This window comes from Vespula pensylvanica, chromosome 9, assembly GCF_014466175.1.
Source record: "Vespula pensylvanica isolate Volc-1 chromosome 9, ASM1446617v1, whole genome shotgun sequence".
Lineage (NCBI taxonomy): Eukaryota > Metazoa > Arthropoda > Insecta > Hymenoptera > Vespidae > Vespula > Vespula pensylvanica.
In genome coordinates this window covers 5072628-5096765 of record NC_057693.1, presented here as the reverse complement: position 1 = coordinate 5096765, position 24138 = coordinate 5072628, and the positions used below count along the sequence as shown (strand labels likewise).

General features: G+C 37.1%; 5 protein-coding genes across 9 annotated transcripts in view; 4 read left to right on the top strand and 1 right to left on the bottom strand.

The window, feature by feature from the left end:
* Positions 1–1542: 1542 nt before the first annotated feature.
* On the top strand, positions 1543–4014 carry LOC122631624 (deoxyribodipyrimidine photo-lyase). 4 transcript variants are annotated; one of them, XM_043817558.1, is made up of 7 exons: positions 1543–1948; positions 2058–2148; positions 2249–2375; positions 2443–2771; positions 2856–3406; positions 3491–3732; positions 3823–4014. In XM_043817558.1, exons 2-7 carry the CDS (start codon positions 2074–2076, stop codon positions 3993–3995), a joined length of 1497 nt encoding a protein of 498 aa, XP_043673493.1. In that variant the 5' UTR covers positions 1543–1948; positions 2058–2073; the 3' UTR covers positions 3996–4014. The 4 variants fall into 4 exon arrangements, with proteins under 4 accessions (XP_043673493.1, XP_043673495.1, XP_043673494.1 ...); XM_043817560.1 differs by having other exon boundaries at positions 2048–2148; XM_043817559.1 differs by having other exon boundaries at positions 1544–1948; positions 2068–2148.
* Positions 4015–4037: 23 nt separating this feature from the next.
* On the top strand, positions 4038–6327 carry LOC122631638. Its single transcript, XM_043817578.1, has 2 exons — positions 4038–5129; positions 5207–6327. Exons 1-2 carry the CDS (start codon positions 4853–4855, stop codon positions 5593–5595), a joined length of 666 nt encoding a protein of 221 aa, XP_043673513.1. The 5' UTR covers positions 4038–4852; the 3' UTR covers positions 5596–6327.
* Positions 6328–6438: 111 nt separating this feature from the next.
* LOC122631618 (pseudouridine-metabolizing bifunctional protein C1861.05) overlaps positions 6439–24138 on the bottom strand; it is a 35109-nt gene continuing 17409 nt past the window's right edge. The window contains exons 6-9 of the mRNA XM_043817551.1: positions 9845–10050; positions 9391–9590; positions 6833–7077; positions 6439–6759 (exon numbers count right to left, since the gene is read on the bottom strand). Coding sequence (XP_043673486.1) covers positions 6442–6759; positions 6833–7077; positions 9391–9590; positions 9845–10050 — 969 coding nt within the window. The 3' untranslated portion in view covers positions 6439–6441. The remainder of the gene's footprint in view (positions 6760–6832; positions 7078–9390; positions 9591–9844; positions 10051–24138) is intronic.
* LOC122631636 lies at positions 7111–9243 on the top strand. Its single transcript, XM_043817574.1, has 5 exons — positions 7111–7245; positions 7363–7584; positions 7663–7729; positions 7816–8153; positions 8263–9243. Exons 2-5 carry the CDS (start codon positions 7548–7550, stop codon positions 8523–8525), a joined length of 705 nt encoding a protein of 234 aa, XP_043673509.1. The 5' UTR covers positions 7111–7245; positions 7363–7547; the 3' UTR covers positions 8526–9243.
* The window catches only part of LOC122631623, a 28472-nt gene continuing 15493 nt past the window's right edge, over positions 11160–24138 (top strand). For both annotated transcript variants that reach the window (XR_006327749.1, XM_043817557.1), the window contains exons 1-2: positions 11160–12099; positions 17398–18676. Coding sequence is in view for 1 of the 2 variants with exons in the window: in XM_043817557.1 (XP_043673492.1) it covers positions 17858–18676 (819 nt within the window). In the remaining variant the exon portion in view is untranslated. The remainder of the gene's footprint in view (positions 12100–17397; positions 18677–24138) is intronic.

The following is a 24138-nucleotide window of genomic DNA, read 5'->3' as shown; positions in this document are numbered from 1 at the left end:
AAAGTCATCGGAATCCAAATTTTTGCGATAGTAAGAGAAAAAGAGAAAGAGAAGGAAATCTTTATATATATATAAATTGTGTATGTACACGTTTGTATATAAATATGTATGTCAGAATACGTAATCCAATTACATATTCATATATTTTCACATCTTCGTCAATATCTACTCGACCGTTTCGTTAAAGTTAATTAATGTCTTCGACTTTTTCAAAATCTCCTTCTATTTCGATCCGATAGAACGTTTTAGTAATGAAAAGTGAAACGATCGAATCTCTTGAGAATTGTAAACGTATCGAGTAATTGTTTTTTAGAAACGAATGTTTCAATGAGAGAGAGAGAGAGAGAGAGAGAGAGAGAGAGAGAGAGAGAGAGAGAGAGAGGAAGGAGTACCACTTTTCCTCGTTTAAAAACAGGGTATCATAGAGTTGTGAGGATTTTCCTGTTTCGTGGAAAAACAGAAAAGAAAAATAAAAAAAATTGAGAATAATAAAGGAACATAACAATTACACGCACGTACGTACATATACGTACTTGTTACGATAGACAGAGAAAAAATAAAGCTTACGATCGTAGCTTCGAGAAAATATTTCTTTTATAGTTAAACGATCGAATAACGTTAAATAAAACGAATCTCCTTCCGATCGCTTTTCGATCGATTCGCTTGTAATATTCTTCTTAAATATAATATAGATAATAGAAACGTGGATATGATCGAGTCAAGTAAATGATAACGAGTGACAACGTTAACCCTATTCTCTTAGAATCTCTTTAAATTTGACGGACGATCGTCAAAATGATCGTCTTGCCCCAAAGCCGATCAGGATCTCATTGAACCGAGGGTATCCCGTAGGCAAGACTACTACCATCTTTCTCTGGATTTTCCTCTTCCATCTTTAACATAAACTCCTAGTCCAAAGGGAAATTCATCCTCCCGCTGGTGGGAATTTTCTCGTTTTATCGGGGAAACTGGATAATTCGACGTTTCCGGTTTACGTGAAAATGAGGAAAACGAGGGAAAGAGAGAACGATGACATCCTAACCGCCTGTTTATATGTCCTTCGTTTTCTGCTAGAAAGACACGACGCATTTTCCCTTAGGAAAAATGAAACCAGGCATATACCACCAATCAACTACCTGGGACGATCCTTCCTTCGGGATACACTCTCGATCGACTACCCTCCTCGTTCTTATGCTTCCCTATTATGGGAACGCTTCAATCATTTGTAGAATTTAGATTTTCCGGAAAAGCTTTCTACAATTTTCATGCTTTCTCCAATTTTCAAGCTCTCCTTAAAGATTTATATTTTTCTTCGGAATGAAAAAAAAAAAAAAAAGTATCATTGACATCTTCCTTTATAATTAAGATTCGTTCATTGTCGAGTAAATAATTTAAATATATAATTCTATCATTTCGTCGAATTACGTCTCTTTCGTTAAAATATTTAACAATAATGTATATTTACAAGAATATTACGTTTATATAAATTATATAAATATGTAAAATAATTGTACCTTTTGATCTCTTCGATTTAAATACGTTCTACCATCTATGAAGTAACGAAAGTTTATTATGTTCATGTCGGTAAATACAGAACTTACCATTTTACGAGGTTTTATATATAGGAATCTACATTATCGATAGTAGATGAATGAAATGGACGAATCACAGAGAGCTCGAACGTATGATAATTAATGAGAGTAAATAATAGTTTTTGTTGTCAGATATCGTGAAATTATCTATGCGAAAGCATTATAATATGAATTTGAAAGTTTGTTTCTTATTACTTTTGTTTTCATTGCCCTCTATTTTGATTCTTCTCTAAGCTCCTCTCTCTGCGAATATAAACAAACGATCGAATCTCTACCTTACCTCAACTTACATAACCAGTTTGTTGTGATCCTTTGGAGTGTGAACGTCGTAGCTGCTTCGAGGACCATCTAAACTTGTAAGTTTTATTTGTAACAATAATTTATATTAACATTTGGTACGTGCATATATATATATATATATATATATATATATTTATAATATTCTGATAATGTAGAAGTAAAAAGTATTTTACAGGTAACAATGGCAGAAAAATCTCCGAAGAAAAAATTCGCTATTCTCGATTTATTAAACAAAATAGAAAATGATAGAAAAAATGTGAGATATACGTATTTATAATTAATAATGTTTTTAATGTTTTATATGTTTTTAGTAATAAGTTAACAAGTATCGTTTATATGAATTTAATTTTATATAGGTTGCAAAATCTGTTATAACCTTTCGATTTAATAAAAAAAGAGTTAAACAATTAACAAATTTAAATGATATAAAGAAGGATTGCAAGGGTATTTTGTATTGGATGTTTCGTGATGCTAGAGTTCAGGGTACATATACTTGGTACTTTAAAAAAAAATAGAATGAAATAATATATTGTATGTAATGTTATTTTAGATAATTGGGCTTTCCTATTCGCACAAAAAATGGCTATTAAGAACAAAGTACCGCTTCATGTTTGTTTCTGCATATTACCAAAATTTCTTAATACCACAATGCGACATTATAAATTTCTTTTAACCGGTTTAATGGAAATAGAGAAAGAATGTACAGATTTGAATATAAATTTTCATCTATTAGACGGTGAACCAAATTTGGTAATACCAAATTTCGTCAAAAATTATAAAATGGGTGCAGTAATCGCTGATTTTTTTCCTTTAAGGTTACCCATGTTTTGGGTAGATGAAGTAAAGAAAAAATTACCTAACGAAGTTTCTATATATCAAGTATATTAAATTTTTAACATAAAAATTTTTATTATAATTATTATATTTTTATTATATTTATATTCAATGTACTTCTTTATAAAGGTAGATGCGCATAATATTGTGCCATGTTGGGTTGCATCGGATAAATTAGAATATGCTGCAAGAACAATCCGTCCTAAAATACATTCTCAGTTAGACGAATTTTTAACAGGTTTTCCACCTGTCGTAAAACATGAATATTCTTCTACAGAATCATTTGCAAAAAATAAATGGAATAATGCATTAAAAAATGTTGAAGCAGATACGTCGGTAGAAGAAATTACATGGGTAAAGCCAGGATATTTGGGTGGCATTTTAGAATTGGAGAATTTTTTAAAAAATCGTTTGAAAGCGTATCATTCCGAACGTAATGATCCAATGTCTAATGCTATTAGTAATTTATCTCCATGGTTTCATTTTGGTATGATATCGGTACAGCGTTGTATCTTAGAAGTAATGGAATATAAAAGAACTATGGAAAAATCTATGAAATCTTTTATGGAAGAAGCTATCATACGTCGTGAATTAAGCGATAATTTTTGTTATTATAATGAAAATTATGATAGCATAAAAGGTGCCAATACTTGGGCAGTAGAAACTTTGAATAAACATAGGTAATAGATCCGCCGCCTTTTTTTAATTTATCGTCAAAGCGTTTTTATTTTAAATTATTACTACAATAAATCTATTACATGTAGACACGACAAACGTTTGTATATATATAATTTGAATGAATTGGAAAATTCGCTAACACACGATGATCTATGGAATGCATGCCAAAATCAATTAATTCAGAGAGGTAAAATGCATGGATTTTTGAGAATGTATTGGGCTAAAAAAATATTAGAATGGAGTCCAACGCCAGAAAATGCTCTGGAATGGTCACTTTATCTAAATGATAAATATAGTTTAGATGGAAATGATCCGAATGGTTATGTTGGTCTGTCATATGTTTACATTTATACCGAGACAATAAATATAACCTATATGTATCAATAACATAAATTTATAAAAGTTTTAATTCCTTTAGGTTGCATGTGGTCGATCTGTGGTATTCATGATCAGGGTTTTAAAGAACGTGACATATTTGGAAAAATAAGATATATGAGTTATAAAGCATGTCATAGAAAATTTGATGTGGAAACGTTCGTTTCAAAATGGTCTAAACAAAATCCGAACAAAAAGCAAAAATTAACCAAATAAATCAACTTACAACCATAAATTAAGTTTTTTTCTTTTTATACATGTTTTCACGTATTTTATCATATTATGTCATCTTTTATTGAAATCATAGGGAAAGATAATTATAATACGAATGTATAAAAGAAGAAGAAGAAAAGAAAAGAAACAAGAGAAGGATTTCACAAGTCGTTACAATGGAAGAGAAAACCTGCGTGTTTTATGCGTATAACCCTGAAATTCTAAACCGCGTATAATATAACAGAAAAAAAGGCGAGTTTCCCACACTGTCAGGCAAGGACGTTCGGTATTTCAAACGACTTAAGAATATAAGTCGAAATGGTAATGAATCACCTCGTAACTATAGACGCGGCATGAATAGATTATTCCATTATCTTCTAATCGTAATACCGTCGGTATTATTAACGAAGAATGAAAAAAAATATCTCTAAGAAATATCGACCGAGGTAGAAATGAATTCGCAAGATTATTCCTTTTTTTTTTTCAAATGGCTGATAAAATCGCGCCATTGATTTAATGATGCGCGCATGCGCAGTAGTACTCAATGATACTTGATTTCAGTTTACGATACAGTGGTAGTCTTGAAGATTAGGTCACGTCGAGTAGGGTTGAATAAAGTTGAATTGGGTGAGTCGAACGTTACGACATTATACCACTGTGACAGACTACGATGGTACACTAACGATACACAACGTTCTTGGGTGTGGCACGAAGCTTGGAAATTACTTGGGGTGCGGTTAATACCGTGGGATAAACGTCGGATAATAAATAGATTCTTAGTCAGAGTTTCGTCGAGGAACATTGTTTGGTGAGAAGAAGTAAAAGGCTTAAGGGAAAGCGTCAGTTTGTAAGAGTCCGTCATGAAGAAGAGAAGCTTGTCGGGAAATATAGGAATAGGTGTGTTTTTAATCGCGTTTATATGTGTATGCATAGCCTTTGGCACACCTGCGTGGTTAGTGAGCGATTATCGAATCACCAGTGCTCAACTCGATAAGTTGGGTCTTTGGAGTCATTGCTTCAGATCTTTACCAAATCCTCGTGAAGCAGATGCACCGACTCGCTTTTTTGTTGGCTGCAGATGGGTCTACGATCCATTTACGAAAGGTTACTCAGAAATTCGTGGTTTTCTATTACCTTGTAAGTTTACACGTTCGCATAGAATACTTTTCTCCTTTCAGAATGATGATTCATAAGATTATTTTTCTCTGTTACAGCATTCATGATAGCCACGCAATTCTTTTTTACGTTTTGTTTTCTGCTTAGTTTGATATCGTTTGTATGTATTTCATTGTATGCCTTGTGTTGCGATCAAGAGCAGAAGCAATACGTAGAACTTATCAGGCTTATCGGATACATGGTATTAGTCGGTGGTCTTAGCGGTGGTATCGCCGTTATTATATTTGCCTCTCTTGGAAACGCGGAAGGATGGATGCCTGGTCATACAAATAACTATCTAGGATGGTCCTTCGCGTTAGGTGTAATAGGCAGCGTATTGTTGCTCATTGCAAGTGCTTTGATTCACGTTGAAGCAAATGTTCAAAAGAAAAAACGTAAATATGTTACAGAATCTCAAACTAAATTTCAACTTGAATCTCGTACATAAGTAAAACAGTTTTAATCTTAGAGACATACAGATATTTTGTATCTGTAAATTTTCCAATATGATTCCGTCCATAATGTAAACTTAGATACAAGAATAAGGTTAGGTTTATACGCACACATTTTTATATATATTTTGCACATTAGACTATTTACGAGTTAAGGTGCAGATGGAAGGTTTATACATATATTTTTATATACTTTACAAGTATTTAGACGTAAAAAGGGAACAAAATATCTTTCTAAGGATATATTGTTTTGTATATATCTTTTCTATAGATATGTGTACCATTTAACAAAACTGCCTTTAAATATATTAAGGGAGACTGTTTAATCTGTTTAAACGAGGAACAAAATTTGTCAACAAATCTTTTTTAATTTTTATTTTAACTACTTATATTTTTATTATATCTATACAGGTATTTTTTATGAATTGCGATACATGCATTCTTTCGTTGCATATTTTGGGTATTATTCAATATTGTAAACAAAAAGTTTTATACCTGATAGAATATAATACATAATACTAATGTGTAAATATACGATACATGAATTTTTATATAACAACATTTTATAAAAAACTAAAAAGATACAACGATAATGTAGTCTCCATCCAAGAGTACAACTATTATAAATATATAAGACAGATCTGTTAAGTATTAGAATAAGAACATTTTGATTGCTACATGTTATATATAACGTATCTTATTTCAAATAAATAACGAGACATACGACATTTGTATAAAGTGCTTTTGACACTTGGGCATAACCTATTGTAAAAACTAACAATGATAAAGAATTTTTTCATTCTAACGATTTTATTAAAAAATGTATAAATATAACAATTATTTTATGCATATGTCGATAACTTAAAATTTGTTTCATTAAGGCTCGCCAATGTTGAAGGCACGGGTTTGTGAGATCTCAAAGATAAAGCAGCAGCTTTAAGAGCTAAACTTACACAATTTTCTTCGTTTAGATTATTATGAATACCGTATATTATTCCTGCGGCAAAACAATCTCCGCAACCACTAGCACTGAATGTTTTGTTTGGAATTTTGGAAACGTGACACAATGGTCTGTATAAGTGAGAATTAATTGCACCGTTCTTGACCAAAACACCCTTTTTGTCATAAAATGGATCAGTTTTTTCAGCTTCGCGCGTGATCTATATATAAAAAAAAAGGTTATCATTAAAACAAATTAAAAGATTTCATTCAAGAGACATGTAATATATTTACCAAAACACCTTCTGGTCCCAAAGTGCTTATGATCACTGGAATATATTTTGCTAAATGATTCGCCATTTCGTTTATATCTTCCAATGTAATAATTAATTTATTGTCAGGTACTGGTATACCCAAAAATCTACTTATAGCTAATAATTCATTTTTATTTGGCGATATAAAATGCAACGTATTTTCCCATTGCGATCCGATTTCGAATAATTTTGTTGCTATACTTACGTCCGTTGGCTCGTACCAAACTAAAACAATGTTATAAATAATAAAAATTAAAATATAATTCATGTGAATTTATAGGATAAAATAATTAGAATTTATAACGTGACAAATTTGAATTTTATCTACGCGCGATTAGTTGGTTCAAATTCATTCCAGAAGATGGTGCTACGTAAATACGAATTCGTAAATGCGTAAGTATCAATAGCATTTCATTTTCATTAACGCGTAATAATCATACGAGTTCATTTTATGAAGATATTACTAATAATTGTTTTTTGTAATTAATTATACGATAATTCGCTTTAAAGTCGATTAACATAACGATGAAAAATCGTGCGTTATTATTATCATGAAAACGCGACATTAAGGTGTGGCAAGCATCGGAGTACAAGTGACATCAACTTCTGTGAAAAATATCTTGTGAAGATTTATCCTTTTTTTTACCATATTTTTGAATCGAGAATATTATAACATCGAGAATAAAATATCAAGAATGACGGTCGACAAACAAGATTATCCCAAAGCATCAAGTGAGATATTTTTTCGATTGTTATTGTAATACTTACGACATAACCTCTAATAATGTTTTTCGATATTTTGCTAAATAGATGCCGTAGTTTTTGGAGGCATAATAACATATATCGCTGGATTACTTTTATTGATGTCTTTTACAAGGTAATAAATAGTATATGTAAAAATTTAATAACGTATAATAATCAAAAAATTCTATTAGAAAAAATATAATCTTTGTTTGTTTTCAGTCCGTATTGGATAGAATCGTATCAAGAAACGTTTAGTAAGTTCAAACATATGGGTCTTTGGGAGTATTGTTTCGAACAATTCCGATATCCGTATTATCAGTTTGACAAATTATTCGACGGATGCCATCACATTTTTTCTCAAGAATATTTTGTCATAAGAGAATGGTTACTACCTGTTTGGCTTATGGTCGTACAGGCATTCGTCACTCTCTCTTTACTTTTGTCATTTTCCTCGCAAGCAATTATCGTATTGATTTTAATCAGATGGCCGCTAAGATTCGTATTGCATTACGAATGGATTCTCTCTGCCGCAGCATTTATATTTAATGCTACAACTGGTAAATATATATCGGTGTTATCTTAAAGATTATATTCCGAAATAATTTTATCTATACGTATATCATTACAAAGTATCTATATTTAATGTTAATCCGTTTGGAATTTTAGGTGTCTTATTATTTTTGGCAGTCGCTATATTCGGAGGTCAGTGTTGGCGCAGGGATTGGTTAATGTATCCAAATTTCAATCATTTGTCGTGGTCTTATGGTCTTGCCGTTATATCTTTCATGTTACATTCATTAGGTGCATTTTTATTATATTTAAATGCGCGAGCGGGCTATACGTATCGTAAAGAATCTCGTAATCTCGTCATGCAAATGCAGCCTAATCCACAAAGTCATCATGGCTCGCAACGAAGCGGCTACATATAATCGAAGTAACGAACAAAGTTATATAGAATCTATATCTTACATAACACGAAACGAAGCCACAGTTGTACTTCATTGCGCACAGTTCGACGAGTCAAAAATGCGACGCAGTACAATATCCGTCCACGTTAGGTAGGAAGACTGATATCGTTTCATTTTCTTTTCTTTTTTATATATGTCTTAGATTTAACATCATAATTTCAGCATTATTATTTTGCAATGCAAGTACCAATAGAAGATTATCGTAAAAGAACACGAACGATGATAAGAAAAAATATGTTAAAAAATACTCTGTGGTATGACTAATCACATATTCCGCGATTATCGAAATATTTCTACGTATATTTTTTGTTTTTATATCTTGAGTTATCCGCACCGATCATCAGCGTCATTTTCTTTTCTTTAATTTCATAATATATCTCGATGATCTGTATTTATATTCAATGAAAATAATTCGTTTTCGTTTTTTTTTTTTTTTTTTTTAGTTTATAATCTTTAATACTTTTTGATTTGAAAAGTTTCAAGAATCTCTATATGCGACATAATTATTCAAATAACACATAGAAATATAATTTAAGATTTATCGTAATTTTTATACGATCGTCGGACAAAGTCGGAGATATAAAAAGAATAAGGAAAGTAAAAGGTCCGATCGATAGTTCGAAACTTTAATGTCCGTCCATTCTTCTTTCCAAAGACAATAAAAGCTTATATAAAATTATTTTCCATAAATAAATATATATATGTGTGTGTGTGTATATATATATTTATATATGTATATGTATATAAATATATATTTTATGGACACGTTGGATCGAATAAACGAAAAGAAATAAAAGAGGTACGATTAAATTGATTTCTCACTAACCTGGAATTTTCGCGTGGGAGGCAATATCCAAGGTCAATGCCATAGTTTCCGCGGGTAAATTGGCATCGATGACGATAATGCTGGCTGCTTCCAATTGCGTTTGATATTTTCTTATTAAATTGATATCAATGGCAGCAAAAGCTCCCATCTCGCCTACGATGAAACAACATTCACCTTTGGCATCAACCACGACGGTACAGCTGGGAAAATTTACCAAGACTTTAACTTTCGCATGTTGCAAGTGTTGTAATCATTGTATCGTATCAAAGTTTTAATGAAAGATACGAGAAAGTGGAAAGGTAAAAAGGAAGAAAGGTAAAAATATTTACATATATCGAACTCAACGTTTTAACGAATGATCGATAACGATACGTACCGTGTGTTGGCTTGAAAATAAAAAAAAAAAAAGAAAAAGAAAGAAAGAAAAAGAAGAGGGGAAGGAAGATAAACGTACCTAGCCGTGGACACGTCGGACGAACGTTTCAAGGTCCCACCGCCTCCCTTCAAACTCTGGAATATAGCCGTCCCAGGCTCGTCGTTGCCAACGACGGAAATAAAGCGCGTATCGTGGGCTCCGAGCTTGATCAAAGCATCGGCTACGTTACGGCCGACCCCACCGCAACTTTGTCGACCGTGGCCTGCGTGCATTCTACCGTCGAGCTGAAATTATTCCATTCGATTGAATCGCATAAGTGAAAGAAAGAAATATAGGGGGAGAGAAAAGGAAAGAGAGAACAGAAACAAGAATACTCTAAAAAGCTAACGCATCGATAATCGTACGAACGAAATTTTTGATAGAGTTTTCGATTCAGAGTAAACGATAGACGCGATTTTCAAAAGAAGATCCAAGCAATCGTGATAATTCGAATAATAACGAATAACGAATTCCTCGATAGTCTCCTAAATCGAGAAGATTTCTTTTAATCCCGACGAGATTTCAAAACTGGATAAAAAGAACAAATCTCATTTTGAACGATTTAGAAAGTTGTCTAGAAAGAAAGAAAGAAAGAGAGAGAGAGAGAGAGAGCTATAATCTTGCGAAATGAGCCCGCTTATCTTTCGGTAAAGAGAGAGAGAGAGAGAGAGAGAGAGAGATATGATCGCGAAGAAATTTTCGATAAAAGGCGCGAGATAAATTTCGGCGTTGGGGGTAAGCCGGTGGTGGGTTTTGACACGAGGAGAAGAGACAGCGCAAGCTCTGCTTTCGTCTTTTCTCCACCCTCGCCGTGCTTTCTCGCTTCGGCGCTGAGTCGCTGAGAGCAAACGGTGGTGGTGGAGGTGGTCGTGGTGGTCATGGTGGTGGTAACGGTGGTGGTGGTGGTGGTGGTGGTGGTGTCCATCACGTTCTAAAGGCAGAGAGAAAGAAAGAGAGAGAGTCCCATATCGCGGCACAGTCTGTGTCAGTCCGGTTGCCTACCTCGGGCGCTGCTGAGAGCCACCCTCGCTCGTGTGGCGGACTCGCGTCCTCCCCCTCTCCCTTCTTTCTCGCACTCGTTCGTTAACTCGCTCGCTCGCTCGCTCGCTCTCTCTCTTTCTCTGTTTCTCTGTGTCTCTCGCGCGCGCAGAGACCAAAGCCGCTCGTTTATATCTTCCAACGGCAGCGGTAGCAGCAGTATCAGCAGTATAGCACCAACAGCAGCACTACCAGTGAAATCGTGCGCGTCTTCCTACGTTTCGAGTGTTTCGGTTCGATCCTCTTCCTCTTCCTCTTTTTCTCATTCTCTCTCTCTCTCTCTCTCTCTCTCTCTCTCTCTCTCTCTCTCTCTCTTTCTCTTTCTCGCTCTTTCTGTTTCTCCCTCTCTCTCTCTCTCTCTTTCTTGCTCTCTCTCTTTCTCTCTCTCTCTCTTTCTCTCTGCCTGCCACAAGAGTGCTTGCCAAAAGCAAAATCCTCTCTTCGGTTTGTTCTCTTCTCGTGCTTGCTCGATAGTGTAGTCAACCAGGTGTATCGTAGCAATAAGTGTTTCATACTCGACATGCTATACGGTTGTTCTTATCAGTGCTCCAACGACAGTACGACGACGAGGACGACGACAACGATAACGAGGAGAAGGAGGATAAGGACGGTGAGGAGGACAAGCAGGAGGAGAAACGGAGATTGCTCGTCGAAGAGGCTCGTCGTAGGAAGAAGGAGCGTGGGAGCTGAGAGCGCGCTTCGCCGCTGCTGAGAAAGTCCTCCTTCTCCTCCTCCTCGTCGCTTACGAGAGAGGAAAAGAAAGAGGAAGAGAGACTGACAAACAGAGAAAGAGAGAGAGAGAGAGAGAGAGAGAGAGAGAGAGAGAGAGGAAAACCGAAGAAGAAAAAGAAGAAGAAAAAAGAAGAAGAAGAGTCGCGGTGGAGACGGCGAATGCGAGCGAAACGACGCAAGCAGCCCGGCTTGAGCTGGCATGAACGCCGAGGGAAACGACAACGGGCACGAGGACAACGTCAACGTAAACGACAACAAGAGAAAGAACAAAAACAACAGTGGGAACAAGAAAAACAAAATAACGGAGAACGAGAAGAGCGGCTACCGTGAGGCTCGCGGCGATGCTCATAGACGTTACCTGACGAGCGCACTCGTGCGTACGAGCAAGTCGCGATTTTCGTTATCGACGCTCGATCCCTCTGTCCGCGTCGCTGGTATCACCGACGATCATCGTCATCGACCTCACGGCGAACAACCCCACGCTCCTGCGCGCCGTTTTTGCGTCCTCTTACATTCTTGTTAAGGTCAGTGATATAACGGATTTCTCGAAAGATCCACCCGTTAACGTTCTGCCATAGTCCTGCTGCCGTCCTGCGCTTTTCTATCCATCCATCCATCCATCCATCCATTCATCCATACATACATCCATCATCTATTTATCTGTCTATCTATCTCTCTCTGTCTCTCTCTGTCTCTGTCTCTCTCACTCTACGCGCCCTCTCCCGTCCGTCGTCTTCCCGTTACTCTCTCCCTCTCTCTCCCTCTCTCTCTCTCTCTCTCTCTCTCTCTCTCTCTCCATCTCCTCTTCTCCCTCTTTCTCTCTATCTATCTTTATCTATCTATCTATCTATCTTTATCTATCTATCTATCTATCTTTATCTATCTATCTATCTATCTATCTATCTATCTATCTATCTCTTTCCCTCTCTCTACACGCCGGATCGATCCACAGCCGATCGATAGGCGTGGGTGAGTGGGAGGGTTGGTATCACGGTGAGGATCACGTGTGTGTCTCGAGATCGAGTGCACAGGATCGTCATCTTCATGGGCGAGCAGGAATCATCGTCTCCTTCTCTTTGTTTCATTTCCTCTTCTGTATATCTCAAGAAGTCTTTCTCTTTTTTTACGAAAGACGCAAAAATTGTCTGGTCTCGTCCTTTCTTTTTCTTTTTTCTTTTTTTCTTCTTCTTCTCATCAAGATAGACAAATAATGTTCGTATAGTCGAAGAGTAGAAAAGAAGTGAGGATCGTCGATTTTTCAGGAGAGTTAAAACAAGGGTGAAATGGTAAAGGGTGAAAAGAGGGAGGAAATCGGCCGCAAACTCCTTCGGGAAGGTTGGAGGAGGATTACATAACGCCAGCCAGTCTCTCTCTCTCTCTCTCTCTCTCTCTCCCCTTCTTTCTCATTGGCTTCGACCACTACGTGTTCTCTCTCCCTTTTTCTCCCTCCCTCTCTCTTTCTCTGTCTCTGTCTCTCTCTCTGTCTCTCTACCCCTCTTTTCCACTGGTACAGCATTCTCTTTCACGCTCGGCCTCGGACCGTGACAAACATTCGCATCGACGGCTAATTAAAAGCTCTCGCCTCACGGCCTTCTCCTTCCCTCTCCCTATTTCTCTCTTTCTCCTTCGATGGAGGAATTTAATTAAAAAACAGAAAAGAGGGTGCCGGTCTCGCGACCGTGGCATACGCCGTTTAATTCATCGTACAAGGTCATGCTTCCTTTTTATTGTCCAGTCACACGGTACACTGTGAGACAGACAGAGAGAGAAAGAGAGAGAGAGAGAGAGAGAGAGAGAGAGAAAGAGAGAGATAGAAAGAAAGAAAGAAAGAATGAAATAAAGTAAGAAAGAAAGAAAAAGAGATAGCGATCATATCAGTAGATAAATTTTAAGGGATCATTGCGCGATCGCGTGGTATCAAATAGATAGGTATTCTATTGGTGGACATTGACCAGATAGGACATTGACTGATCGTCCATGAATTTTGATTCTTTCGAAAGTATTTAGAACGGTACATAGACTAGAATGTTAGACGAGAAAGGCATATATCTCTTTCTCTCTCTCTCTCTCTCTTTCTCTCTCTCTCTCTCTCTCTCTCTCTCTCTCGTTCTCTTTATCGAGGAGGGCGAACAAGCACGCGCGCGGAGGGCTCGAACGATCGATGGACCCTTAACCATTCTTCCGTGTTATCGTTACGCGACTCCCCTCCTCTCTCACCTTCCATCAGCTTTACTACACGAGAGAGCTGGCACGAGCGATGCGCCAAAGTGCACGCTCTTCAAGCACGTCACCGACGCGTGCATGCTTTCTCCTCCTCCCCCTCCTTCTCCTCCTCCTTCTCCTCCTCATCATTCTCCTTCTACCTTCGACCCAAGCTAATCCCCTATTTTTTACGATTTCCATAATCGCCACTCTTACTTTTTTCCCCTATGCATTTTTTATGCGTAATTTTGTACTCTTTTACCACTTCATTTTTTTCCTCCGTTTTCCAGCCTTTCAACCCTTCGCCCTTCTCCCTTACCTCCCACCGCCTTCTTCCTCTCCCCTCCCCTCCTCCTCTCCCTCTTCACTATTATTCCCTCCTGTCCTTCTCCTCGACTCCACGGAAGCAACATAGCGCCTCGAGCTAGCCGGAAAAGGATCGATAATAGAATTGCCTATTGCACGCTACAACTGTCATAAGGGAATACAATTCGGCAAAAATTACATACTGTTATCATACTACTTTACTACTGGCAAATTGTCAAATTAATGCGTGTCCTTCGTCCTCCTCGTCGTCGTCGTCGTCGTCGTCGTCGTCGTCGTCGTAGTCGTAGTCGTTGTCGTTGTCGTCGTCGTTGTCATTGTTGTCGTTGTCGTGTAGGTTAATTTACGAGAAATCATTCTTCTTTCGTTCTTTCTTCGATTACGATATTTTCTTCTCCGTTGAATCGTACGAAAAGCAGATATAATAAGAACAAATCAAAATCTACTCATTTTTCCTCCTAAAAGAGCAAAGTTCGGCAAATCCGAAAATAATTAAATCACGTTTGGTAAAAGACCAAAGGGATATAATAAAGCTTTTTCGATTTGCCAAGCAAACACGATTTAGGTCGAACTAAAATGGTATTAAAATTTTGTTAATAATTGAACGTGACTTACAAAGCGTGACTTAGTCGTTGCATTTAAAGGCTGCATCGTCGCTTTGTTTATTTAACCGTATGGCTCGTCCTACCTTCGCTTTAATTACGTTCGATCGCTGGACATAAACGTACTCGACATTTTACCCTACTATAATCACCGTGGAATGGTGAATCGGTTGCAAAAATTGTAACCAATATTTAAATACATATATCTATATATAAGTTACATATATATACCTGTATGTGTATGTGTATATATATATAGACGTATATATATATGTATAACATATATACTTTCTCGCGATCGATCGGTTTGAAAAAGACTTTTTCTAATGGCGAGCACGAACGATCCCGATCGCTCGAACGATACACTTTCACGCGTGGGCGTGTATATCTCATCCAGATGGCGAGTACGGTTTGATGTAGAAAATGCACCGCGCATATGGTCTCGCATACGAGAATATTATTTCGATCGAAGTATAACTGCCCTGAAAACGTACTTTCGGCGTCAAGGATATTATTACTCGACGATTTTATTCCAACTTCTTGCGTACAGTTTACTCGAGCGAAACCGATTAATCTTGATCTCGATGAGATAGGGATTAACCGCTAATTAACATTGTATAATATTAATGAAGCTTTCGTTGAGTTCGTAGATCCCGAAGACCTTTCTTAGTCGATGAAAAGTGTAAGAAAGAAGAAAAAAGAGAGAAAAAAAAGAAAAAAAAAAGAGAGAAAAAAAAGGGAAGATAAATATTGTCGAACGTGTCTGGTGATAAAAGGTAACGTGGTTTCGCTTCTCCTTTAAATTGAAGAACACTCGAGAAATTTGGACACGTTTGTTTGACGACGCATTGTTTAACGTAAGCAGTGATAAATCGGAGACACTCGCGAGGGTTCTCGTTCGGATTCCGCATTCGACTTTTATCGTATGAATAACTGACCACTAGTCGGACTATAGCCGAGGTATCATTACGTACGGGCCTAGAGAGTCGAAAGGGGGAGAACAAAGGTCTATCGCCTCGCAGACACCCGATCGAGATCCTCCTTTCGGTCATTTATCCTCCAGCCAGGTGGACAAAATGGAAGACCGTTTGACCTTTCGTGGAACGTCATAAATCGTTCGTTCATCCTTCGTTCGTGTGTCTCGTCAAATTGACTGTCTCCTTGGTCGGTCGGTCAGTCAGTCGTTCGTCTTGCCGTAATGCAATACCGTCGAAGATATCCTTGTCGTAAATGAAAAAAAAAAAGAGAGAGAGAGAGAGAGAAAAGAAGAAGAAGAAGAAGAAGGGAAACCGTTACGCTTCACGCTACGTCGCGTGGTGCCAATCGATCGATCCATACCTATGTATCTACGAATTGAAATTAGCCGAGTACTCTTTCATAGTCGTTATAAGCCTTTTCATTTATAAGGACTTAGCTTCGTATCAACTCCTCCTCGAGCTCTTCTTTTCATCCATTTTATATTTCTTTTGACACCAACAAGCATCCAAGAGGTGTACCAATCAACTCTTAGCCGTTGGTCTTTAATTTGAAAAAAGAAGGAACAGAGAAAAAACGAGGCAAAAAAATTAAATAAAAAAGGATACCGTATCGAACTCGACTATTCGAGCTTTTCTTTTCCTCTTACTTATACATATCGAAAGCTTCGTCGAGTATTCAAAAAGTAGTGCTTTCATGTACAACATACGCGATGTATATTTGATTACTTCGTATTTGTAAACGAAATCTTCTTAAATGAAACGAAAGCTCTTGAAACGATGCTCTACGTAATTTTAACCAAAGAATTATTAATTTGCTTTACGATTTGTTTCGTAAATTTCGTGATTCTATTTCCTGTATATTTATGTCTTGAGTTTCCGTATCTTACGATACCACGGTTTATACAGGTTTGTAATAAGGACGAAAGGAGGAGTTTATGAATCGTTAAAGTCCGAGGGAAAGCGTTTCATAAGACGGGGAACGCGCGTGACAACGATAATTTACAGTAGAGCCCTTGCACTCCTTGGACGACAGTAGAATATGATAGCATGGTAGCGTACAGTGGTAGACTACCGGTGTTGGTTGGACGAACACTTACGACAATGATAATAATAATAAAAAAAAAAAAGAAGAAGAAGAAGAAAGAATAAATTGTACGTTCGAGATCAGACATAGTCTCGCGTGAGAGAGGATAAAAGAAATTACACGTTATATTCTTCTCCCCTTTTTATGGAGTCCGTTTTAAGAGGAGATACCATTCGAACGAGAAGGAATATATTTATGTCGCAATATCGTGGGATGCATTTGAAACTTGATACTTGAAAGTTTGCCAGAATATCAGAACGTACGATGAGGTAAAGCAATGCACGTGCGACCTGCTCGTTGCTTTTAGTCGTTATTGTTGCGCGAAATTTCGTTCGGAACTCTTGCACGTTGGGAATAGTATAGAAAAAACACTAAAAGAAGAATGGAGAGAGAGAGAGAGAGAGAGAGAAATAAAGAGAATATTTCATCGGTAGGATTCCATCTTGCGCGCATCCCTCTTTTTTCTTTCTCTATCCTTCCAAATACTTTTTCTTTCGTTCCTCAAACCTCAAAACTTTTTCAACTGTCTCATTTTGAAACATCCACCGATTATCCTTGATCGCAAATAAATGAAAAGAAGAGAAGAAAAAATAATTGCCCTGAATTAATCAGATTTAATCTCTGTTTTCGCAGATATCGTCTTATTTCGCTCGATCAAGGTGAACTGCGGCAGCGTCAATAGCTGTTTGAAGGGACATTGGCTTCTCATCCAAACAGATTACGATGAACAAGGAACCATCGTATTGGGGTAGAGGGTGCCTCGCGTGACACACGTCCTTCCTCGGTTCTTTTCCACCAGGAGACGGAGTGTCCGGGTCTCGTTCGGCCACGCTTCGTCTCCTCTCTTCTTCCTCTTCTTCTTTTTCTACTTCAACTCCAACTTCTATTTCTAGTTCTATCTCTACTACTCTTCGAGCACCATCGTTATCTTAATCTTCTTCTTTTCCTTTCCTACTTTTTCATCGTTGCCGTCAATCTTAACTATCTTTCTCCTTTTTTCTCATCTCTCTCTCTCTCTCTCCCTCTTGTTTTGCCCGTTACGTTCGAAGCTACCCTTACGACGAGGACACGCGTACCAGGGAGGCACGATAGTATGACGGTGATGCTGCTGCAACGTTCGGTCACCCCGCAGTCGACGCACCGCCAAAAGACAGCGAAGAAGGACTGCAGCGCGAAGCCGCCCTTTATCTTCCTGCTGGACGATCGTCAGGAGCACAGGCGATCTATAGACGCCTCCATCATCACGACCACTAACAACAACAACAACAACAACAACAACAACAACATCATCAATAATTTCAACAACAATTACGAAAACAATTACACTCCCACGACCAATAATAACAACAATAACAACAACAATAATAACAATAATATCAACAACAACAACAACAACAACAACAACAATTACGAGAGTGGGAACAAAAACAATATCGTGAAAAGGAGCGTCCGTAGAAGCAGCGGAAGCCGCGAGTACGCCGTCGAGGAGGCGCCGGCTTCGGTGACGTCTCAGAGACGCACCGCCGGTGGCCAGGACGTCGCGATGCGATATTATCGGATCTGGATTTACGCCTGTAACGGGGTGCTCTTCTTCAGCGCGGCTGCATTCGCCGCGGTCGTATCAATGTCCATTATATTCACCGGCGATCCCAGAAGGCACGTAATACCTGGAGTCCCAAGAGCCTTCGATCCGACGGCCCTATATGCTTACCTCGCTTTGGGTACTCAACTGGGACTCGTTCAGTTACTCGGTTGCGTTGCCGTAAGAAGACTCAGCGCCAAATTACTCAACGTCTATTGGGTTCTACTCTTGGTCCTACTCTTCGGAGACATCGTTATCGGTATCGTTTGGGTCGTCCGTTCCGAGGGAATGAACGCTCAACTCAGGCCCATGCTAAGGCTACGATTACAGGTTCGATCGTTGCTCCTTTTATCTGTTTTGTTCAAACAAACCAAATAGGTTTTGTTTGATTTGATTTGATTTGATTTTAGTTTCGTCAACCTTTACTTGCAGATCTTTAGAAATTTTTTTTCTTTCCTTTTCGTAACTTATTCGGACACGCTCCCTTTGACTTACTTTCGTTCTTTTACCATCTAAAGGTCGAAGGTACTCGATAACTTCAAGCAAGATTATCCTAATGTCATCTACGATAATGTTCTGGCACGCACGTCCAAGTTAACTCAGTCCGCCGTTCTAAACGATCTCCACGTAGATTCGAGATGAACGTCCGACTTGGCTCCTACGTCTGATCTTTCTCTAGCCTCGCTTGACTCGTCTTCAAGTTTGAAGAAAAAATCACGTTCGCTGACGTCGATCTAATGCGAAAGTTACCTAACTACGTGACGCGAGAAACGATGATAAGATCGCACGCTCGATGATAATTAGAATGGGTAATGGGCTCGTCTAATTCGTTCATTTTTTCCTTCTTTCTTTCTTTCTTTCCTTCTTTCTTTCTTTCTGAACAAAATCTTTCATTGGATTTTCTCGGTCGTAATTATTACTCCTTTCGCTTGCTTGCTCGCTTGCTACTTGCTTGCTACTTGCTTGCTCGAGAGAGACAAACAAAAATGAAAGAAGAAACGAAAGAAACGGAGATTCACTTGCGTAATAAGAAAGTGGTACGACTGTCTCTGAGTGTTATCGAGCGTAGAAACGGGCTTCTTCCTCTTTTTTCAATGATACTTTTATAAATCTAGGCCGGAAACTCTTCTATAGGAGATTTATCGTATTCACTGAATAAAATGATACGAGTATGTTATTACAATACCCTCTCTCTCCTGTATATATGATAGGTATATTTATCTATCTTTCTATCTATCTATCTATCTATGCATCTATCTATCCATCTATCTATCTATCTACCTATCTATCTTTATCCCTTATGTCGTTATATTTTCAAGCTTTGTAAATGGAGATAGTTTTCAAGAGAATCGTCTAAATCCCTTTGCGAGTTTTCTTTTCTTAGGCATTATATTTTCGGTATTACAACCCGAGCGTGATTAAATGTATGATTTAACTGATTCCATTCTTTTGGGGAGGCTTATTTTCTTTTCTTCTTCTTCTTTTTTGTTTTTTTTTTTTCAAGAGGGGGATGATAGACGAAGAAAAAGAAAAAAATGAAGAAGAGGAGAACGTACGAAGGAATATACGCTGACAAGAATATATTTTATGTATCCGTGAAGTTTTAAATCCACAGAGGAAAGCATCGGGAAGATTACAAAACCGGAGAGAACGCGTTCGATAAAAAAGTTTATCTTTATGTTAGAAAAAAAAAAAAAAAAAAAAACAGAAGAAAAAAGAAAAGAAAATATTTATCTCTCGTTATTATCTCCGATCGACGCGTCACGTACTGACATACGTGAGCTCGAAAGAGAATCCTCATTATTTCTCGTGGTACGAAAGAAACTGCAAAGTTTTCGTTTTAACTTTGGTCGATTAAAAGCAGTAGGTGGGTGGATGGATGGTAAGAGGGAGGGAAAGGAGAAAGAGGAGGCCTTTGAAATCTGTGAGTCTAAAATACGGCTAGCCACCAGTAAGACGGGACTGATATACGATTCTCTTTGAACATTGGACTGATATACGGTAGAATAGACCAAACCGAGTAGGACATTAACCCTAGTAATTCGGTCAGGTATAACCCAGTGATTCAAATGCTCTCTCGTGAGTATTATCTTCCTTCCAAATGATTTTATCGAGGGAACAAGAACATACGAGATATATACGAGCATAATTAAATAATATTATATATCTCTATTAATGATTACATTCGTAAATCAATGATATTATCATAATTTTCCCTTTGCTTTAGTCGAGACAAGGAGAGAGAGAAAAACGATAAAGAATAGAAAAGAAAATATTGAGAAAGAGTTATCACAGGTTTATCGAGCTCCTAACTGAATCCGTATTAGCAGTGAACCGTGTCGTGATAACAGTCGTGATATTTTTCTTTGCCAGAGTCACCTCCTTTTCGTTGGCATTCTTTCGTCGAGTAACACACCGAGAAAATGGTTCTCTTTGGCCGCGACCGAATCAACGCCATTTAGAAACGATTCGAGACAGTTAGTTCTAAGATTCCTTTCCCTATTTCTCATTTGTTCTTTCGTTGTTGCCAGAGAATTATATATCTTTGTCCAAAGTGAACGAGCGTATTTAAACACACACACATACACGCACATAAACGCACAATCTTCTCATAGATATCTCGCAAGAATATGCATGCTCGTTTGTGGAAACCGCAACGTGGTTCATACATAAGAAACGAATAATGCGACGGTTGGCTGTGGTTGGCTGACCCAACACAAAGGTTCTTTCTTTTTCCACTTTACGCGTTATCTCTCGTACCTTTCAAAGAAAGATTTTGGTATAAATGAGAAAACAAGGATTCATCCCTGTTTATCCTTGGCTTTCGAGACCGATTCGCTAAAGGATTCATCCTTTAAAACATTCGTCATCGGGAATATGTTCTTTTGAGTTTTTCTCCGTTTTCTCGAAACGTCGCACGTACCTACTCGTATGATTTACCCTTTTCACGTTTTTCATTTCAAGAACATGTCTGTATATATATATATATATATATGTTTTTGCTTTTATACGTGAAAAATGTCGCCTAAAAGACTTTACAGTTTTACGAAGAAAAATACTAAAATTCGATCGGCGAAAGCGAGCCAAGCTCTTTCATTGAAATCAAATGACATATTACAGCCGTTAGAACAAAGATACCTGTTGAAATATCCGAAAATAAAAGGGAAAATCTTTTCTATCGAAAGTACATAAGTATATGTATTTCCAATTGGTAGTAGCATTTGGTAATCGTCCAAGAAGATAAACTTAAGCTATTTTAATTGTCGCGAACGTATGAAAGTATAAAATCGTGGAAATGAGCCGTTCTCGAGGGGAAAATAAGAGTTTCTTTATCCTACATTCATTTTTATTTTTATTATTATAGAATATGCTCTCTTCTCTTTTATAATTAATGCCGGTGGTATGTTGACGCGAAAACTTTCCTTTTCCTCTTTTGTCATCCGTAAATTTACGTTTCACCGTGCAATATCTGTTCTGTAGACATAATATTTTATATATACATACCAACATACACACACACACACATATATATATATATATATATCAACTCTCCCTTTCTCTCTCTCTTTCTCTCTCTTATGTTAGCAGCCGATATTTCATCCCGATAAAATGTAGGTCGCGAACATTTCTAACTGTACGTTTATTGCACATTACGTACATTCGTCCTTCAAGATTTTACGTTCCAATCCATAAGGAAAAATCTTAGGAGTGATATAAAATGCACACCATGAATATTATTTGAATATTAAAGGAACGGTAAAGTATATTCTATTTATGATATTAAAATATATTATAAATATATATATATATATATATACATTTATTTTCGAATAAATGTCACGTAAAATATAGGTAATAATAACGGTAAGATAAATGAGGATTATTTTAAGCGAGTTGATCCGCATCTGTTCTTGTTTTTGTTTCTCTCTTCTCGTTATATCCGCAGATAAATCGTATTTGAGAACAGAGTAGTCGTACGTTTACTCATAGACCATGCAATACGACCGATGATATGGCCAACGAGCTAGAACATACAAACCTAGCGCTTAGAGTACTTAGATCCTACATTTTCTGCATGGATCGATCAACGTGACATCTAACCTATCGCGAATCGTAACAATGTTTATTTTTTGTGTGAATTCTATTTCATCCTTTTCTTTTCTTTTCTTTTTTTTCTTTTTTTTTTTTAATTACATTTCTCAACAAAAAAATACTATGACATCGGATTGACTTATCGTATAGACGCACAATCGTTCCTCGCAAAAAAATAAATCAAATCATCGTCGAAAAACAATCAACGAGTCAATCTATTTCCGATACAATTGAATTTACAATTTTCAGTCTTAATATGTCCCAATTTCGCTTTGTCTCTCTTTAATAAGATACGTTTCAGACTATGCAAAATATTGTCTCGAGTGGACACACCTGACTTAGCCCCATATATGCGGTAGTTACACCGAACATATAAACACTTTACTCCGTATTCGGAGCACGCTTTTAGCGCTGTTAGGACTACTTGTTTATCACGACGCCCTTGGGTTTACTACGTATATAACCATACGTATACTATATGTAGATACGTTCTATGCCCCGTCGACCCTGTTAACTATAAAATGCAAAAGGAAAATGGAGAGATGAAAAAAGTGACAAATTGAATTACAAATATGAAATTCTTTTCTCTCTCTCTCTCTCTCTTTCTCTCTCTTCTACGTGCAATTCATTTTAATCGTGTAGCAATATGATAGAATAATTTACTCGATCGTTCCTCGATAATTCGTAATAGAGTAAATTCTATTTAAAAACACGTCCTCCTCCCTTCTTTCGTGTCCTTCTTAAAATTCTAATCTCCTTTAACTCCTGTGTTCTCTATTTTCTTAGACGATTTTTTTTTTCTTTTTCTTTTTTTTAAGACTAAGATATACAAGCGAATCGTAGAAATGGGCCAACGTATAATAGGAAATTATCAGGCAAGATCGTAAAACCTTTTGGAAAGTTAAAATCAAACGCTCCGAGGTAGGACTCACGTTTACGCACGATAAAATTCTTACTCTTCGCGCTAGAAAGTAAGATTGTTACATTTACGATGCTCCGAAAGAAAATCAACGTTCGAGGGTTCCCACGAGTTACTTTAATCTTTTTTTCTTGAAAAGCCTTTCTTTCTTTCTTTCTTTCTTTCTTTTTTCTTTCTTAGTTCGACCTCTTTCCACCGTATTCGAAATCGTTACACACCCTCTCGGCTTTTGTGTTCCCTTATCCAGACTGATCGCATAATCTAACGAGAAACGTGCGTAGATTGACACGAACCGATAACGAGCAACGGATGAGAACGGAATTATGGGGCTTCTTTTTCGATCTAGCACAATCTTTTTATCGTTTTTTTTTTTCCTCTCTTTTTTTCACTCTTTTCTTTTCTTTTCTTTTCTTTTTTTCTTTTTCTTTTTCTTTTTCGTTTTTCTATTTCTTCTCGACAAAGTGTACTCGGCGCGAGTAAATCTCACGGCCTAAATTTCTTACGATTATTAATAGTTATCCGTGTTCGTCGGTGCTAACGATTAATACGTCACGAAGTAAATATCTTGTCGTCGACTCTTAGTAACTTATAGCAGCTTCGAAAACGACGAGTGATACCGTTGAAACGTTACTGTCGCAATTAAGAAAGTTCTAAAGACGAAGTTATAGTTGTTTTATACAGGACAAATATCTATCTCGACGAAAGTGCGATCAAAAAGAAAGAAAAGAAAAAAAAAAAAAAATAAACAAGAGAATCGGTTTTGATGAAACTCGTTAGTAAG

What these genes read in the sequence shown, in the direction of transcription:
- LOC122631624 (XM_043817558.1), top strand. Translation starts at nt 2,074, where the DNA reads ATGGCAGAAAAATCTCCGAAGAAAAAATTCGCTATTCTCGATTTATTA. An exon ending in TCGTGATGCTAGAGTTCAGG is followed by an intron (nt 2,376 to 2,442) that starts GTACATATACTT and finishes ATGTTATTTTAG; the next exon opens with ATAATTGGGCTTTCCTATTC. An exon ending in TGATCCGAATGGTTATGTTG is followed by an intron (nt 3,733 to 3,822) that starts GTCTGTCATATG and finishes TAATTCCTTTAG; the next exon opens with GTTGCATGTGGTCGATCTGT.
- LOC122631638 (XM_043817578.1), top strand. Translation starts at nt 4,853, where the DNA reads ATGAAGAAGAGAAGCTTGTCGGGAAATATAGGAATAGGTGTGTTTTTA. An exon ending in TCGTGGTTTTCTATTACCTT is followed by an intron (nt 5,130 to 5,206) that starts GTAAGTTTACAC and finishes TCTCTGTTACAG; the next exon opens with CATTCATGATAGCCACGCAA.
- LOC122631636 (XM_043817574.1), top strand. Translation starts at nt 7,548, where the DNA reads ATGACGGTCGACAAACAAGATTATCCCAAAGCATCAA. An exon ending in AGATTATCCCAAAGCATCAA is followed by an intron (nt 7,585 to 7,662) that starts GTGAGATATTTT and finishes TTTGCTAAATAG; the next exon opens with ATGCCGTAGTTTTTGGAGGC. An exon ending in TATATTTAATGCTACAACTG is followed by an intron (nt 8,154 to 8,262) that starts GTAAATATATAT and finishes TTGGAATTTTAG; the next exon opens with GTGTCTTATTATTTTTGGCA.